An 18,582-nucleotide genomic window follows, 5' to 3' on the forward strand; every position below is an offset into this window, starting at 1 on the left:
AAATATAAAATCATTGAATTTTAAAAATTAGTACTAATAAACTATAAAATGGTAAACAATGATTTTTCTAGTGACAAAGAAGTAAATATTATTTATACAAATTCACCATTATTGGTTTAGTCAGCTAATTGTTTCCACATTACTACAGGGAAAAAAAAAATCCCACTTTGCGCAATACATTTATTGTACCAATACTAATTAAAAAAAGTGTGTTTAAAGTAAAAGGCTCCAAACAATTGGAGGCTGGATATTTTAAAAGTTCCTGTACATATACAACCAGTCCTGAAACCATATATAGTCAATAATCTTCAAACAATGTGGGGAGCACTATTACCACAATAATAAAGATTAGAATTAAAAATGAACATCTCACAACATCAAATATCAATAAATATGTGCAGAAACAGGAACTTAAATTCATTGTTAGCGGTAATGCAAAATGATGCCATAATTTTGACAAACACAATTAGATCTCTAACACAAAACCCAATATTTTTTAATCCTTGAGGTTTATCCAAATAGATTAAAAACAACATACACACAAAGCATGCCCTTGGGTACTGATTTAGCCTTGTTCATAGTCATAAAAATTAAAGGCAACCAAGATTCCCTTATTCTGTGAATGAAAAAAAATAATTTTCATTGTATCATCATAATGGAATCCTATCGCAGTGATAAGAAATAATGATCTACCTAGCCATGAAAAGATATAGAGAATATATGTCTCCTTGGACTGTAGGAAGAAATTATGCTTACCTAAAGCACAGAGAATCAGTCCAACTATAGCAAGCACAAGGCCCAGTAACTGGAATATCAATATGGCAATGGCAATGTAGGTTATCCCACAAACTGGGAGGAAAAAAAAGGAAGAAGAAAATGGTAAGAAATAATCACTCTGACCTGCATTTGCTGCACACAGTGAGCAAATATTGTCATATGATGAAAGATTGATTACAGAGTTCACTGTCAGGTAGTAACTACCTTTGCATGAATCTAAGGCTTCCTTACAATTGTCAGATGTAGATCTGTACATTCTACAGCCTTTTGTTGTCAGATATCCGAGCTGGAAGGGTAGGTTTTGGGTAAAATACCTAATAAAAACTAATAATTTGAAAGGCAGAGAGTGAGAGAAGAGAATGGGGAAGGGAGGGAGTAAGGAAAGGGAAGGAGAGGAAGTGGATGGAAGAGAAGGGGAGTGGAAGGGAGGAGGGAGAGGAAAGAGGAAAGTGAGCTCCTCTGTCTACTGGTTCACTTCCTAAATGACTCTCAGGACCTGATCTGAGCCTGGTTGAAGCCAGGAGTGTGGAACTCCAGGTGGGTCTCTGAAATGCAGGGAAGAAGCTCAAAGACTTGGGCCACACTCACCTGCGTCCCCAGGCGTATTAGCAGGGAGCTGAATCAGAGCACAGCATGTGAGACTCAGCTCAGTGCTCTGACAGTGGGTTATAGTTTAAGATGTTATTGTCACATTGCCAGTCTCTAATCAAAACCTTAAAACAAGGGCTTTTTTATTTTTTATCATACTTGTATGTTTTAAAATGTGAAGGAACCACTGTGAAGGTTTGTTAGCATAGCATTATGACTGCCTCGGGCAATTAGAAGATTTGTGGTTTTATAACAATTTTGATACCTTTCCAACATGCATAAAGTCAGAAACTTGCTCTAAAATCAAATGTTAAATATGACACTTTCAATAATTATAACAAAAACATGTTATTGATTTACTGTGAAAATGAATATACTGTTAAAATGTATAATTATGATATCCCTAACTAATTCATATCTCTTTTAACACAATATCATCAAAGCATATGAGTAACAAAAAGTATTTCCATTATTTGTCATCTACAACTCCATTTATAGAACTTTAATGCACACATTTAGCAAAAGAAGAGAAAGTGTGTGTTCAACACATTATTTCAAAAAACCAAAAACAAAGGAAGGTAATCCTTAAGAAGTCACATATACAATTTTAAATAAGATAACTGAGCTGGCATCAAATCAATCTCTAACCCACAAATTGAAAATCCAAAATCCAAACAATTTAAAACCTGAAATCTTCCACATGTCACACATGATGATAAAAAAACTTTTAAATATTTTTTAATTAAAAAATTTTAAAGTATTATATATATGGTCAGAGACACTAATACCCCACAAACTGAAAATAATAAAATATGAAATACTCCAGTCTCCAAATTTTGAGATAAATGATTCTCAATCTACACACATGAAAATAGCTAGTAAAGACAACTGACTGCTTTGAAGACATAAACTAATCTTTACGGGACAATGTGATGAACAATGAAATGAAATTTAATGCAATATCATTCATAGTTACAAAAAAATACAGAAATGTTCTCAACCAAAATACTGCTAATGAAAAAGGTCGCCCAATTTATTCTACTAAAAATACTGACCTAATTTAAGCACACGGCAGTGAGCTGCTATTAGCATCGCTGAAGAACTTACAAATAGAGAAACCCCAGAAGATGCCCTTTTTGGATATTCGCCTGCCAATAAATAAGTAAATAAACAAATAAATACGTTCAAGTATTTTCCTACATATTTTCTGTTAGTTAAGAAGTTGTAATACTTAATTTAGTCAATGAATCTATTTCACTATTACCCTGAAAAACAACGGCTGGTTTAAAACACATATTTTTCACCAAAATGTTTGCACAAATTAGTGATTACATTTCTATTATTTAAGGCCAAACATAAGAAATCTACATGTATGCATTTAATTCTCCCTATGAGTGACTCCACCTACTTTTTAACGGCCTTTATAGAATCTTCAAGATCAGAGACATTGTAGTTCTCTCTCACCAGTCCTTCATTTGCTGCACTGAATCTGGTTCACAGTCCACATGATTATTCTTTCAAGCTGTCTTTCTACAACATCTCTTTTGACAACCTTTACCCACGCCATCAAAAACTCCAGATGATAGGACCTGGTTGCTAACTTTCAATAGTAACCTGAATGCAAAAGGCCTAAACACTAAGGGACCATACTATTATGATAAAACTGGGAAGGGGGAATGAATCCCTGTATCTACAAAACTGCATTATGGAAAACAAAACAAAACAAAACTGAATGGATTACAAACTAGACCTATTTGCTGCCTACCTGAAACATAGCTAACCAACTCAGACTGAAACTGAAAAGATGGAAAAAGATATTCCATGCCAACAGAAAAGAAAAATGAGCAGATGTAGCCATTCTAATATCAGACAAAACAAACGTCACAACAAAAACTGTTAAGAGAAAGAATGGCATTACATAGTAATTAAGGGATCAAGTTAATAAGAATTTGTGACTATAGTTAATACATATGCACCCAATGACAGGACATCTATCTGAAACAATCCTTTGGATTTAAAGGGAGCATAAACCCCAATACAATAATAATGGTGACTTCAACACGTCATTTACATCAATGAGGACAGCAACTAGACACAAAATCAACAAAGAAGCCACAAAACTAATCTGTACTAGAGACTAAATGGATCTCTGCAAAAGTCAACCTATTTTTTAGGTAAAAAGTACTATTTTGGAAAAACGTAAAGCAAACCCATTTTCTTATTATCTATTTTTAAAGCTCCAAATGCAAATAAATCTTTCAAATTTCTCCTCCTTGACATTGCCTGGTCTGTATTATTCTCATAAAGCAACAGGAGCATTACATAATCCAAGTCACAGTCTTTCTTTACTTTTCATTCCATGTACTATCAACTCGGATTTCACACTCATACTCTCATCCACCAAATGCCACTGCCATTTCAGACAGTTTTGGCTAACATTCATTTCCATTCCAATATCTTAGTCATTGAAACATACTTCTGTGTACTGAAAGATAGATTTAATGGCAGTACTAAAGGTATAAATGAGGTTAAAAAGTTCACAGAATAATGGAATTAAAAGATAAACTTGGAGCAAAAAAAAATCTGAAATTCATGTATAGATTATTTTCATTATAAATATTTTCTATAAATTTTGCAGGGCCCCTGGTATTTCCATTTCCTGATCCACAGAACTTGTCAATATCACTTTATATGGCAAAAGAGTATTAGACAATAAGCCAAAACTACGCCAAAGAAATTAGAAAGTAGAAATTTATCAAGGATTACAGAGGTGGGTTCTAACTGCAACCTTTGCAATAGAGAAGTAGGATGAAAGTTGACACTGACAAAAGGAGAAAACACAATAGAAAACATTGGGACAGATATCGGAGTTAAGCTTACGAGAGAAATGAAGAGGACCACTCGCAAATGCCAGCCTGAACAGTGTGATTCTGATGACATACTGATTTCAGGTTTACACTATTCAGAGCAGCACATTTCTATTATTTTAAGCTATCTAATTTGTTGTAACAAACAAAACACAGAAACAAGACAAAGACACACTCTCCTTTGAATTCCCTTTTCTGTATCCTGCGTTCTCTCACAGAACACCTCACACCTTACCTGGTATAGCAAGGCCCACTCCAATAATGACAAATATGGTAAGTAGTATTCCAGGAATAAGTAACAGATAAACCGCAAGACTGATTTTATATTTCAATGCTTAAAAACAAAACAAAGAGTTACAAGAAGTCAACCACAGATGAAACTGATTGTTTTTTAACTTGTAAGGTTAAAAGACTCAAATGGATTACTCACTGTAAGTGAATAACTTCAAAGGAACAACTCTTTGTTTTCATCAAGTCATCTCACATCTTTTTCATAAGGCAAAGGGCAAATATATATATTTGGCTATTGAATGCACAGGTGTCATTTTGTGTCACTATACTTAAAGAATGAAGTCACATACAATAAGGTTTCTCAACAGATGCACCACTAGCATTTGGAGACAGGTAAACTTGGCCTGGGTGGCTGCAGTGTTATAGAATGGTGAGTAGCATCCTTGGCCTGCATGTCTTTCAGAAATTGCCAATAGAAAAATCACCCCAAACTGACAACACAACATGAACATAAATAATGCTGATGGGGAAAAACAGTTAATTGAGAAGTTTCAAGAATGAGATATATGTTACACCTTATATGAAATTAACAAAAGATCGGATATGAGGTTATCTTGCTTTAAAAAAGAGGTTATATAAACATCACACAAATAGCATACATTTGCTTAAGGCTTTGAAGGATTTAATGAAAACAAACTGAAAAAGATTAAATGACATTTATCATTTATGTATTATTGGTTTTGATGCTGGTTGTCATGACATGTGCTAGTTTATTCCCTAAAAAAAAAAAAAAGCCCATACATAACAGGTAGGATAAAGTATTATTTCTATTTTTCTATTTTGGTTAAAATTAACTTTCATAAGGATATTGCAATCTTATTGTAAATATCGTCTGAGTAGCAGAGAAAAACAGATTATGTGGCTTCATTTGGCTGTGTGTCAGCCACTTGTGGATGTTTTCCATACCAGTAATCAATACCTGGCTGTCATAAAGGGGAAGACACTTTAAACATTATATATATATATATGAGATTTAATTTTCTTTCAATAAGATGAAAGATTAAACATAAAAAGATCAAAAATATCCAAATGATCATGATAAAATCTAGGTTTAAGATATCCTACAGTCACCTGAAGAGGTTTTTGGCTATGTACCTGGCCATACCTTATATAATAACCTCAGTTTTGGTCCTTTTAGGGGAGACTGTAGTAATATCCAATCCATAAAATGAGTAACTGAGATCTACAAGAATTAGGACAAATCCTCAGTAACCTCAATGTATCCTATGGCAACTTCCCAGCCTTGGAAGTTACCTTACAAAACCAGATCCCTACCCAATTATGAGGCAGAAAGTTCTCACTGCTTTCCCTTTCATCAGCTCCAACACTGACTGGAATGAAATTGAATGTATAGGTCAGAAAAGCCACCAATACATAAAAAGGAACTTCCTATAGACATGCCGTGTTTCCCACTGTAATCCCGGGTATATTATTACCTAGATAGAATTTGGAAGTTCTACAGAAAAGCACCTGTTTATTAAGTTTAAAGAGATATTACCGGTATTTATATGAGTTTAAGCAGGAATTACTGGTATTTACATGAGTTTAAGGGGGAATTTACTAGAACTTATACCATTGATGCTTAACAACTTAAAACAAATTAAAACTACCAGCTTAGAAATTAAAATGAAACTTCAGAAAAAGGTAGGGCAATATATGCTCCTAAGGAACTACTGATTCAAATCGCATATGACTATTGGTCACAGCAATATTGTTCCTAATATGACTTAAGTGATATACAAAAGTTACTTTTAGAAATAGCGATTTTCAGTAAAATATCAAAATCAGAAATACTTACTTACAACACAAAACTGTCCCCAGAATAAAATTACAGACAAAATTGGGAAAGCAGTGAAGAGCACACGTTCATTTTGAGAAATCCATAAAACTGAAGAGAAAGAAAAAAAAATCACAATTAATATTTACTATATTCATTTTAAATCTTGCCCCAAGGCTCTATAACATACATTTATTGTGAAGATGGTAAGTAAAAATAATGCACTATAGCTATTATTTACCCACACATACACATTTAAGTTACTTTCAAAGATCTTTTACATCAGACAGATTTACCTTTTGAGTCTATGTTTACTATAAACCTTTGGAAGTACCTTCATATGAAACAAAAAAAAAGTTACTTAAGTGTTTTTCATTACATTTGTCCTGAAATATTTTATAAGAGAAGGTGTGCACTAGCTGAAAATAGGGCTCTGTGGCCACCCTTTTAAGGTTCAAAATTCAACTCAAAATTGGGAAAAATCTCAGGGTTTGTCTGAAATGATGCTATCAATTTCCTAAGTAGTATTGTTAGATGCTGTAAACCCTTGCTATCCATGGGAACAGTGAGATAATTAAGCTCTGAATTTCTAACACATTAAGAAAATTAAGCTTACAATGGCCTAACTATCATATCAGATATATAAAACAACCAACAAAACTTGCTGGAGGAATTATATAGCATATCCATACCAGGGTCCATTTGTCAGATATGCAACAAGTCAACTACCTATACCAAGTATGTGAACAAAAGTAATTTATTTTTAATATTCAAGGCAACAAGTCAAGTAGCTATCACACAATTCCCAGACTTCCCAAGAAATCCAGGCATTGAAGTTGATAGGTTATAGTAAGGGATTAACCTTATTAATTTGAGAGTGGTCTTCTGATTGGTCCACACTGCAGGTGGCCACCGTGATTTACAGAAGATGCAGTGAAGGAAAAGCAGGCTTGAAGTTCCTACAAAACATGTCAAATAGAGACGAGTGGTAGGATAATAACCAGTCATATGACAAACTCCGAGTCTGGCACCCAGAGTTCTGCAGCACCACCTTGAGGTTTGTGCCATTCCTTAAATTTAGTGAAAGATCAACAAAAAGCAAAAAAGCTTTTTAAAAGTTAAAAAAGAAAAGCTTTTAGACAGACTAACAGAAAAAAACCTCAAATAAATAGAGAGGTAAAGTAGATGTTACACCACAGCACCGAAATAAAAAGGATCATGAGAACTAAGATAAAAACTATAGTCAATAAATGCAGAATTTTGAAGAAATGGATAAATTCCTGTATAAATATATATGTAACTTACTATGATTAAATCAAGGTATAGAAAAATCTAAATCTGAATAGACTCATAATAAGCAATGATTATGAAGCAACAATTAGACTTCCATCAAGGAAAATCCAAGACATGACGGTTTCACTATTGAATTTTATGAAACATTTAACAAAACAACTCCTATATTTTTCAAACCATTCATAAATACTGAATAGGATGAAACTCTTCCCAACTCTTTTTTTGAGATACCGCTCTCATACCCCAAATGAAAAAAGATAAAACACAAGAAGAAAAGTATAGAACTACATCCACAATGAACATAGATGCAAAACTTCTCAACAAAATACTAACAAACCAGATTCAAACTTACATCAGAAAGATTATACATCAACACAATGTGGGACTTACCACAGAGGTGAAAGGGTAGTTCAACATCCACAATCAACAAATATTATGAATCGCATCAACATAATGAACAAAAATGATATCGTCATCCGAATGGATGCAGAGGAACATTTCATAAGATTCATGATAAGAGCCCTCCACAAATTAGATAGAGATTGAACATATCTGAAAATCATAAAGGCTGTACATTTCAAATAGACAATATCATGCTAGATAGGGAAAAGCTGAAAACACTTTCCCTCAGATCTGCAACAAGATGTCTATTTTCTTTTTTTTTTAAAGATTTATTTTTATTTTTATTTTTTTTTATTGGAAAGGTGGATATACAGAGAGGAGAGAGAGAGGAAGATCTTCCGTCCAATGATTCACTCCCCAAGTGACTGCAACAGCCAATACTATGCCGATCCGAAGCCAGGAGCCTCTTCTGGGTCTCCCACGTGGGTGCAGGGTCCCAAAGCCTTGGGCCGTCCTCGACTGCTTTCCCGGGCCACAGGCAGGGAGCTGGAAGGGAAGCGGGGCTGCCGGGATAGAACCGGTGCCCATATGGGATCCTGGGCGTGCAAGGCGAGGACCTTAACCACTTGCACCACCACGCCAGGCCCCAAGAATGTCTATTTTCACTGCTTTTATTTAGTAAAGTTCAGGAATATCAACAAAAGTAGCTAGGGAAGAAAAAGAAATGAAGGGCATGAACACTGGAAAGGAGGAAGTCAAAAATATCCAGAATTGCAAATGACATAATTGTGCACATGAAAAAGTATAAACACCATCGCCACCCTTCAAAGAAAATAGAACTAATAAGCCAGTTCAATAAAGTTGCCAGAAGAATCAATAAGGACACATTAAAATGGAAGGGTAATCTCAGGTTATCCTTGTTCATAGATTAGAAGATTAGCAAACAAACAAAAAACCCTAAAATTCCTATGAAATCTTTAATGACCCAAGATAGCCAAAGCAGTCCGCGGGTGGGGACAAGCCGAGGCATAATAGTACCTGACTTCCAAGCAAATGAGAATATAGTCTGATCAACTCCTGATGTTAGTCTTGTAAGACTTTGAGTGGGAAGCCCAGGCATACCATGACCAGAGCCAGTAAATGTTGTTTCAAGTTGCTGTGTATGGTTATTTGTTATCCCACACTAGAGAACCAGTACAAGAATCTTTATCACCTTTATGTTATTGTTACAAGTACAGTAGCGTGTTTACATTACAAGTGGCAAATGTGTTGAAATGGAAGTGATCACTTGAAACAAAACTAGTATCTTACAGACTTACAGAAAAGTAAATGATAACAATTCATATTTGTATCATTAACAAAAGAAATAGGAATGATAAGATTTCATAACAAAAATTTTGCACTTTGGGTATTTATTACAGAAGTATTTCATGAGAATCACATATCATGGTGTTATACTTGGTTTTGAAGATAATAAGATCAAGATTAAAATCCTGGCTATGACTTCAACTGTGAATACCAGATTCTTCCCCATTCAGCAAGCAGTTCCTCTGAGGGTTACAGGACGCAGAATGCTTGATATATATGACATAGTGTGAAAATAAATATTAGGATTTTTCACTCTTATTTATATTGTGGTCATTTACCTGAAGAGAACATTTTATTCATCGCTGAGTCCACACTGCCAAGTATAGTCCCTAACACACGGCAAGTGCTCTCTACATCTTTGGTAAGTGGGAAAACACTGTGATGGAGAAAGTATCTTCTTTCTATTTTTGAAACAATTAGCACCATAAAAGTTTCTTATCCAAGTTTTCAGGAGCTAGAAAATGGCATTTATACTTAAGCAGGTCTCTAAATTCAACTCCTATGTTTCTTGAATGGTAATACGCATTAGCACCTGTCACATCTTACAGTGCATTTTATAGTGTGTCTACATATTCAGCCCTAATGCCTCAAAACAGAGAAGTATAGTCAACTTGACTTTCTTACATCTACATTTTCAAATAAATTATAACATATTTGAAATAGTTTCCAGTGCCTCAATCCCAAAGTATACATGATAGGAAACATTTTTACATTAAATAGGCATTCTATAATAAGAATTATGTTTCATTTTATCTTTTTGTACAGAGGAATTTTGCTGTTGTTTCATGTATTTATAAGTCAAAACTGGTTCTAAATAGCAGTGCCAGATGCTGATAAAGCTAAGAAAAAAAACCAGATCATTGTTTTGTTGTTGATGAAAATGTAAACTGAAAAAAAAGCCACTGTGGAAAACATTTTGGAAGCTCTTTAAAAATTAAGCATATATTTGCTGTGTGACTCTGTTAAATCATACTTCTGGGAATCTACCCCAAAGAAATGGAAATTTTGTCTATCTTCACGCCAATTGTTCACAGTTTTTTAAATCTTGTTATAGCCCCAAAGTATAAAAGTTAACTTCAAGTAGTCAAAGACTATATAGTTTCCTTTGCATATATCATTGCCACAATGACAAAAATATAGCTGTGAAGGAATAATTATTGTTAGTTATATTAGGGGTGGTTGAGACAGAGGTTTGACTATGAAAGGTTAGCTTGAATAAGATGTTTTGGTGCTGGCATAGCTCTATATCCAGATTAAGATTTAAAATATATTGGGGGGCCTGGTGTGGTAGCCTAGTGGCTAAAGTCCTTGCCTTGCATGTACACAGTATATGTCAAGTCTTTGGATCTTCCTGTGAGATAAAGAACTATCTCAAAAATCAAAATGAATGCAAAGCCAAATGTCTTAAACTTCTGGTTGTATTTTTCTGCACCTTTTGTAATTAAATAAAGCTTTCATATCTTAATGGTCCAAGACAGTAAGTTTATCTTGGCTTGGTGCAACAGCTCAATGGTTACATCCTCATCTTGAAAGGACCAGGATCCCATATTGGTGCTGGTTCATGTCCTGGCTGCTCCACTTCCCATCCAGTTCCCTGTTTGTGACATGAAAAAGCAATTGAGGATGGCCCAAAGCTTGGAGCTTTGCACCCATGTGTAAGACCCCAAAGAAGCCCTGGTTCTTCACTTTGGATCCACTCAGCTCTTGCCATTATTGCCACTTGGGAATAAACCAGTGGATGAAAGATCTCTCTCTCTCTTTCGGTAACCCTGCCTTTCCAATGTAAATAAATAAATCCTTTAATTTTTTTTGTTTTGTTTTAGTGAAGCAATTCATTCTTAGTGTAAGAACAAGCATTTTATAGCAAAATGAAAAAAGTAAAGTTAGAGGAGGCCAAGATGGATCCAACTGAATCATTCTGATCTTATCTAGAGCAGAGGTTCTCAAAGTAAGGTCAGCCCTGAGATCAGGAATTCTGATAATTTTGACCACAGCTTTCAAAACAGAAAGTAAGAATGTATTTTGTATGTGGTTGAAGAAGTAGGCTAGCACAGCAAGAAACAATAAAGATTTTCTTTTCTTCATCTAACTTAACTACAATTCACCAATCAAAGTTGTGGAAGAAGAAAATAAAAGGCAGTTATTGTCCTATAATCAAGGTTGAATTGAATTAAATTGAATTCCTTTGTCTCCCATATCTTGACCAAGGAAATAAACACCAAATTAAAACAAGGCATGGAAAACTGCTAGGAATAATCTATGATAATCTGATTGCTAACCTCCTGAGTTTCCTTTCCAGAGAAAACATATCTGAAACTTGTCAACCCTAGATCAACATGAAAGGCCAGAAAAAATAAATTGGAAAAGGGCTGCAAACTTTAACGTATGAAAAAAGTACTTTTGATGACAGAACAGAACAGAAATAGAGTAGATGACTTTTGCCACAAACATCCAAATAAAACAGTTCCCAATAGGCAAGACCCACAATGTGACTCATCTCATGATCTTAAAGATGATCAACATTTCATCACTTTTATTCTCAATGCTCTGTGTTTTAATTCAAATGAGCTCTTAGGCTCATTTCTTTTTTCCTAATAGGATCAATCTGTGGCTGGACAAACAAAAAAGAAGGATGTATTTAGAACTTCTGCTCTCTGCTGTTTTCTGTTATGATAGCAGAATAACGGAGATCAAGTGATTTGCAAAAGAAAATAGATTCCTATTTTAATCCATGGTTCTGAAAATGGGCAAGTCCCCAGATATGGCTCCCGCATCTGCTCAGCACCTGATGAGACTCTTGTGTTGTAAGTGGGCAGAAGGGCAAGAGAGGACACACGTGTGTGAGAGAGGATAGGCTAAAACATGAGGATAGACTCATGGTGCCTCCCACTCTCCAGATAACTGACTCACCCCTGCTAGAATTAACCAATTCCCTCGAAAGAAAGGACCCATTCACCTCTTAAAGCCCTCACCACAACACTTCCACAGTGGTAAACAAATTTCAATTTGTGTTTTGGAGAGCAAAAAAACCATAGTCAAGCCATAAAACTTACCAGAGCGATGTTTCAGTTCTACAATCGTTTCCCCTTCTCTGCTTAACTCAGAAAATTCACATGTATAGTTTCCCAAGAGAGCTTCATGCTTCTCCAAGTGCAAAGAGGCATCTCCTTTGAGTAAATTCATCAGTTCAACTTTTGCACTTGTAAAGTTAAAGTAATACCGGGAAATATTTAGAAAACCATCATAGAAGAAAATCACACTTCCATTATATTTCCATTTTACAAACACTTCACTAAACTTTTGTGCCTCCACATTTGTAACAAAACATGGGATAACAGCAGTTTTATTACATCGAGTGAGTGTTACATCTTTGATTTTTTTAAATAGCATCTGAAAAGAACCTGTAAAAGAAAAAGAAAAAAAAGTTTGACTATAAAATTCTATATTATGAGATCTTAGGGTAGGTCACAAATTCTTAAGACGAAGAGCAATACTTCAGTTGTTCCCTTACACAATCAGTGCAACAACAGGGAACTGGCAAGGTGAAAAACAGCAATTATTTGGTACTAACATGAACGGTTGGTTGCCAACACTACATTTTTCTCTGCATTCACTGTCAGTAATTCAAAGCATACATTTACATTCCAGGTATCTTTGAAATAAAGCCAGCAGTGAAGGTGATACCGGCCTTGGAAAATCTAAAGGAATCATCATTGTCCAGTGATATATGTACACGAAATATTGTAACAAAAAAAATCTGAAGACACAAACTATTCAGTCTTAATATCTACATATTAAATAATACTTGTTAAACTCATAGGAAATTTATATCTCTATGCTGTAATAAAAAGAAAAGTCAGGTTCTACTATATTTTAAATATAAAGTAAATCAGATAAATAAAATTACATTGTTCCACTAGAATGAACTATCTTAAAATACTATCGAGAAAAAATTTCCTACAGCTATTTTGTCACTATAAATTATAGAGAATACATATTTCATATTACAAGTCTTAAAAAGAGTATTTATGAGTGACTAGCATTCTTTATTTTCACATTTCATTAAAGCTACAAAACAGCAATTTCAAAATATTTATGATAAGTATCCCTGCCTCCAAGAAACTGTAAGCCATTTAAACACTAATTGAAACTAAGAACAGCTGCTACTAAGTAAGGTATATTATACCAACAATTTTAAACAGGGCAAATTATCAAATGCTACCTTTTGAAAGAGAGATAAGGAAATAAATGAAAGCAGCATTTAACTAAAGCATCCAAGAAAATGAAAAAACTGTATTTGCTTTCCATACTGTTCAGCCATTCATGAACTATTTTATGACTTTTCTCTCAAAAAGCAATATACTAACAACTAATAATAAAACATCAACTTTGTAAATAGTTTTAGGAAATCCTGTTTGTTCACTGGCAGTGTTTAAGCCCAGCGTGTCATATAAGCACCCAGTGGAGCCCTAGCAGCTCTTCCTCCATCCTGCTTCTTGTTAACGTGCCCAGGAAAGCAGCCTAAGACCATCAAGTGCTTGGCTCTTGCTGCTCCATGGGAGACCTAGATGGGTTTCTAGACTCCTGGTTTTCGCCTGGCCTAGTCCCAGCTGTTTCAGCCTTTGCAGAATGTCCAGAGGATGGAAGATACCTCTGTGTCTCTCTCGGTCAGTCTCACTCTCTTTCTCCCTCTGTGTGTGTGTTTCTGCCTCTGTCTATATATCTCACGTTTAAATAAGTAAACAAATCTTTTAAAAGAACAGGAGGATCTTCAAAAAGCCTAAATAGAAATTCTCTCTCTGTTACTTTTTGTTACATAGTCTTAAAAGCTACTAAACTTTCCATTCCTAGGTTTATTCTTAAACAGAACCAAAAACTATTATTGAGTTTCAGTGCAGAACTGGTGAGCACCAAAAGAGAAAATCTGAATAAAGAAGTGTGCAAGAAGCAGTTTTGCATCATAAAAATGTAGAGATTCTATAAAGTGTAGACCACATGGCATGTTAATGTATGTTCTTGAAAATGTTCTTACTAGGAGTTTGAAAATGAACCAGGCTTGTGAGTTATCCATAGTTCACCTTTTCTCAGTTCTCTATGGTTCTTGCCATTTCAATATTAGAAAACTACTGGCAAAACTTGGACTTCAAGTTTCATTTTCCAAAATTCTATAGGTATAAATCATTAGCCCTGGAAGAGAAGCTTTGAAGAAGACAGACCACACTCACAGACATGTTGTAGAAACTATGAAGAAGGTTAAGTGTGGTGAAAGATTTTGAAATGGACAAAAAGATTAGCAAGTGTTTTTTTCAAGGAAGTTATGGTCATTGTCTAGCAGATTCTTCGGAGTTACCCGATTTTATCAGAATCTGTGCCTCCCAATGGCAATCAAAAGACTCTTACAAATTTTGTAAGTTATTGGATACTGAAAATGCCATTGATTACCATCTATAAAAACATGTAGTTTTTTTTTCTGCAATTGATTTCTGCCTGATGTAAAAATAGGATTCTGAAAAAAATGTTTTATTGCCATGAGGATATCAATCAATTTTGCATCTGCCTACAAATTCATTTCAGCACTTCTGATTATCAATATCTGTACCTTCAATGTGCTTTCAAAGAGTTTGTCCATAACACTTTATTACTTACTTGGTGAATGAAATAAAATATTTGACACATGTTCATTTTATGTTTGCACGAGCCATGGCTTTCTTTTAAAACCTATCCTTTAATAAAAGAGGTAAGGGTAAAGAGCTCAACTTTACCATCAAATGTTTTCAATAATGCTGTAGGTAAATTAGAAACATTCCACAATTTCTAAAGTTATCTTTAGAAAATGAGTTTACCAGAGGATATACAAAGCACAAATTGCACGATATTTTTTACTGATAAAAACATACCAATCCGGCCCAGCGCAGTAGCCTAGCAGCTGAAATCCTCACCTTGCATGTGCTGGGATCCGATATGGACATCAGTTCTAATCCTGGTGCCCCTCTTCCTATCCAGCTCCCTGATTATGACCTGGGAAAGCAGTAGAAGATGGGCCAAAGCCTTGGGATCCTGCACCCATGTCGGAGACCCATAAGAAGATCTGGGCTCCTGACTTTGGATCAGCACAGCTCAGACTGTTGAGGCCACTTGGGGAGTGAATCAACAGAGGGAAGATCTTCCTCTCTGTCTCTCCTCCTCTCTGTATATCTTCCTTTCCAATAAAAATAAATAAATGTTCAAAAAAAACATATTAAGAGCTAAAGAAATGTAAGTGGTAGATGCAGTAAAACAAAATTTAAAGTAAAAATTACCTTCCTAAATCATAATATGAGTAAGTTTTGCACTAATAAATGACATAGGGAATCAAAATATATTTTTAAGGTATACATACAGATATTTAAGAGTAAAAATGTCTTATCTGGACAGTTTTTTCCTTATGATTATTGATCTCTGACAAAAATCAAAAAGTGAAGACTTCTAATAAAAGGAAGCATAGATCATTAATATGAATAAGGTAATTCCAAATAAATACACTTAGTCTAAATCAAATATGAGTCAGTAAATATAATCCAGAATGACACTGGAGTTACAGATTAGTTGTTAGATAAAAAGGAAAAATTGTTTCAAAAGAAAAACACAAAGGAATCTTACATCAATGGACATAGCCTCCAACACAAATCTCAGAACACAGCCCAGAAAACAGTTACATAGTTCAATCCACGGTAATCAAAATACACAAATCTAGCTCAGAACTTTCAAAAAATGCAACCAACATGTGTTGAGAATGGTTTGATGTGAAATATAGTGACAAGCTATGTAGATACTATGGGGTGAAAATGCAGGAATTATTCGGCCCGAGCTTGGGATTCTTATATTGGGTATTTAAGCATTTTGTTTGGCGCAAGGTCTGGACTAACCTCTCTGTATGGACACAGTGCTCTTTGATAAAAGTGAAAAGATTGATTTTTACCCAACCTTTTCAGGAAGTCTCGAGGAAAACAAAGTGGTTTCCAACATATCACTATTTCTTATATTTGGGAAGTGAATTTTCTAGAGAATACAGAAAGTACAAATTTGTCATGATATAATTTGTCATGATAAAAACATTTTGTAGCTAAAGTCATTTAAGAAGCAACATGAAGTTAAACTTAAAATTTCCCTTGACAAACCATAATTTGAATGAGTTCTACACTCATAATATGGAGAGACTAAAAGCATTTATCTAAGAGTAACCGGTTTTGTAGATTTTAATTGACTCTTTTTGGGTCTTTTTTCTGCTTTTTGTGTTTTGTTGTTGTTAGTGTTACAGATTTCTAAGGAACTGTTTTCATCAGGAAACAACAGAAGGATATCATCGTTCCATGCAAATCTTTTCTCCTTTTCAAAAACTTTGATATCACTCTTCTTTTCCTCTTATGCTAAGTCTTCAAAGGAAATGTCACTTCCTTCATAATTCAAAACTGAGTCCTTCAGAGAAGTGAGAAGCTTCCAATACTTCCTACCTGCAAATTTACCTGAAACAGCAAATCTCTCCAGCTGTTCTCCCTCCTTCTTCCTTTTCATAAATGAACCCCTTCACCTGAGAGATCCCACACCCATCAAACTCCTCAAGGACTCTCCAGGGCTATCGGCCTCCCTATCACTATATTCCATTTAAAAGTATTTCTTCTTTATTGTTGAAAATTCTTGAAAATGTGTCAACCCAAAAAGAAAAATAAATCCTTGTCTCTGTCTCACTTTTCCCCAGCATCTTTTCTTTCTAATTTTACATGCCACATTTCTTCACCCCCACAACACGCCAAAAGTTTCTGACACCTGATACTATTCTTGCATTCAGATCACTTCACTACTACAGCCCCTGTCAAAGTTACCAACGAACACGTGGGAAAATTCAAATCCATATGGCTCAGCTCTCATCTTGACTTTACGGCTGAGGCAGTGAGCAACAACTTTCTTGTTTTTGTGCCCTGGCCTCTATAGTATCTTTTGATTGCAAATTATCTCCTGATTTGCCCACTCTATCTTAGATTTTTTTTTCTTGTTTGTTTTATTAGTATGTTATATTTGTATATTCTGTGTGGTAAAATGAAATATTTTTACATACAGAGTGTAACAAACCAAACCAGGTAACTGGTTTGATTCTATTTGGAATCTACAGCTCCTTACTTAGATTTTCACACAGTGTAGAACACATGATTGTGAACTAAAATTATTCAAACTTTTACTTACTCTATCTTGGTACTCATAGTTTTTAACATCTAGTAGTTACTGCTATAACTTGGTATAACATGACTTTAACATATAAAATTGAATATGCAGGATTTGTATTTTAAGTGTCTGTCTTACTCATCATAAATCCAGTTCCATTCAGTTTGCTGCAGGTGTCAGGATTTTATTCATCCTTTTTATCTTTTAAAAACTATTTTATTTATTTTTATTAGAAAATCAGGTTTACAGAGATAAGAAGAGAAAGAAAGATCTTTCATCTGCTGGTTTACTCCCCAGGTGGCCGTAACGGCCAGAGCCTATTTGAGGCCACGAGCTTCTGCTGGATCTTCCACACAGGTGTAGAGTCCCAAGACTTTGGACCATCCTCAATTGCTTTTCCAGAACACAAGCAGGGAGCTGGAAGGGAAGTGGAGCAGCCAGAATATGAGCCAGCGCCCATATGGGATCCCAGGTGTGCATGCAAGGTGAGGACTTGAGCCACTAGGCTCCTGCTGGGCCATGGGATTTCCTTCATTTTAAGGGACAAATAATATTTGTGTGTGTGTGTACTCACAAATTTAGGCAAAGACTTCAAGTACTATCACAAATAAAAATAATAAGTACAGACACTTTTGTCTTTGAAGAAATGATTTAAACTTTTTCTATTAAATATAATATTGGCTTTGAATTTTTCATATAGTCATTATTATGTTAAGGTTTGTTGCTACTATATCTAATTTTTCAAGATTTTATCATGAATATTTATTGAGTTTTATCAAGTCCCATTCTACATCTACTAAACAGATTTGATTTTATTCTTTATTCTGTGCATATGACATAGTACATTAATGATTTGGACATGTTGACCTAATCCCTGTTATCTATGATAGATCTCGTTTTTGAATGTGTTATTTTATTCCACTTGATACTATTTTGTTTGTAAATATTTTTGTTTCACCATTGCTGGTTTTGGACTAAAAATAATTTTTTCAATTTCTTGAAACAATCAATTCCTCAAGTTCTAATAAAACACAATAGTACCTGACTCCAAGTAGCCAGTTAGTCCCAAGCTAACTGTATTGT

At 34.6% G+C, this 18,582-nt stretch overlaps 1 protein-coding gene across 2 annotated transcripts in view; it reads right to left on the reverse strand.

Annotated features, from left to right (window-relative positions):
* LOC121156842 (leukocyte surface antigen CD47-like) overlaps positions 1-18,582 on the reverse strand; it is a 30,506-nt gene that overhangs the window by 216 nt on the left and 11,708 nt on the right. Inside the window, exons 2-6 of one of the 2 annotated variants that reach the window (XM_040980830.1) lie at positions 12,357-12,704; positions 6,322-6,411; positions 4,468-4,566; positions 2,421-2,513; positions 757-849 (exon numbers count right to left, since the gene is read on the reverse strand). In XM_040980830.1, coding sequence (XP_040836764.1) covers positions 757-849; positions 2,421-2,513; positions 4,468-4,566; positions 6,322-6,411; positions 12,357-12,704 — 723 coding nt within the window. The remainder of the gene's footprint in view (positions 1-756; positions 850-2,420; positions 2,514-4,467; positions 4,567-6,321; positions 6,412-12,356; positions 12,705-18,582) is intronic. The other variant, XM_040980831.1, reaches the window with a different exon arrangement.

Source organism: Ochotona curzoniae, unplaced genomic scaffold, assembly GCF_017591425.1.
Source record: "Ochotona curzoniae isolate NIBS_2020 unplaced genomic scaffold, NIBS_Ocur_1.0 contig_3498, whole genome shotgun sequence".
In the NCBI taxonomy this organism is placed as follows: Eukaryota; Metazoa; Chordata; class Mammalia; order Lagomorpha; family Ochotonidae; genus Ochotona; species Ochotona curzoniae.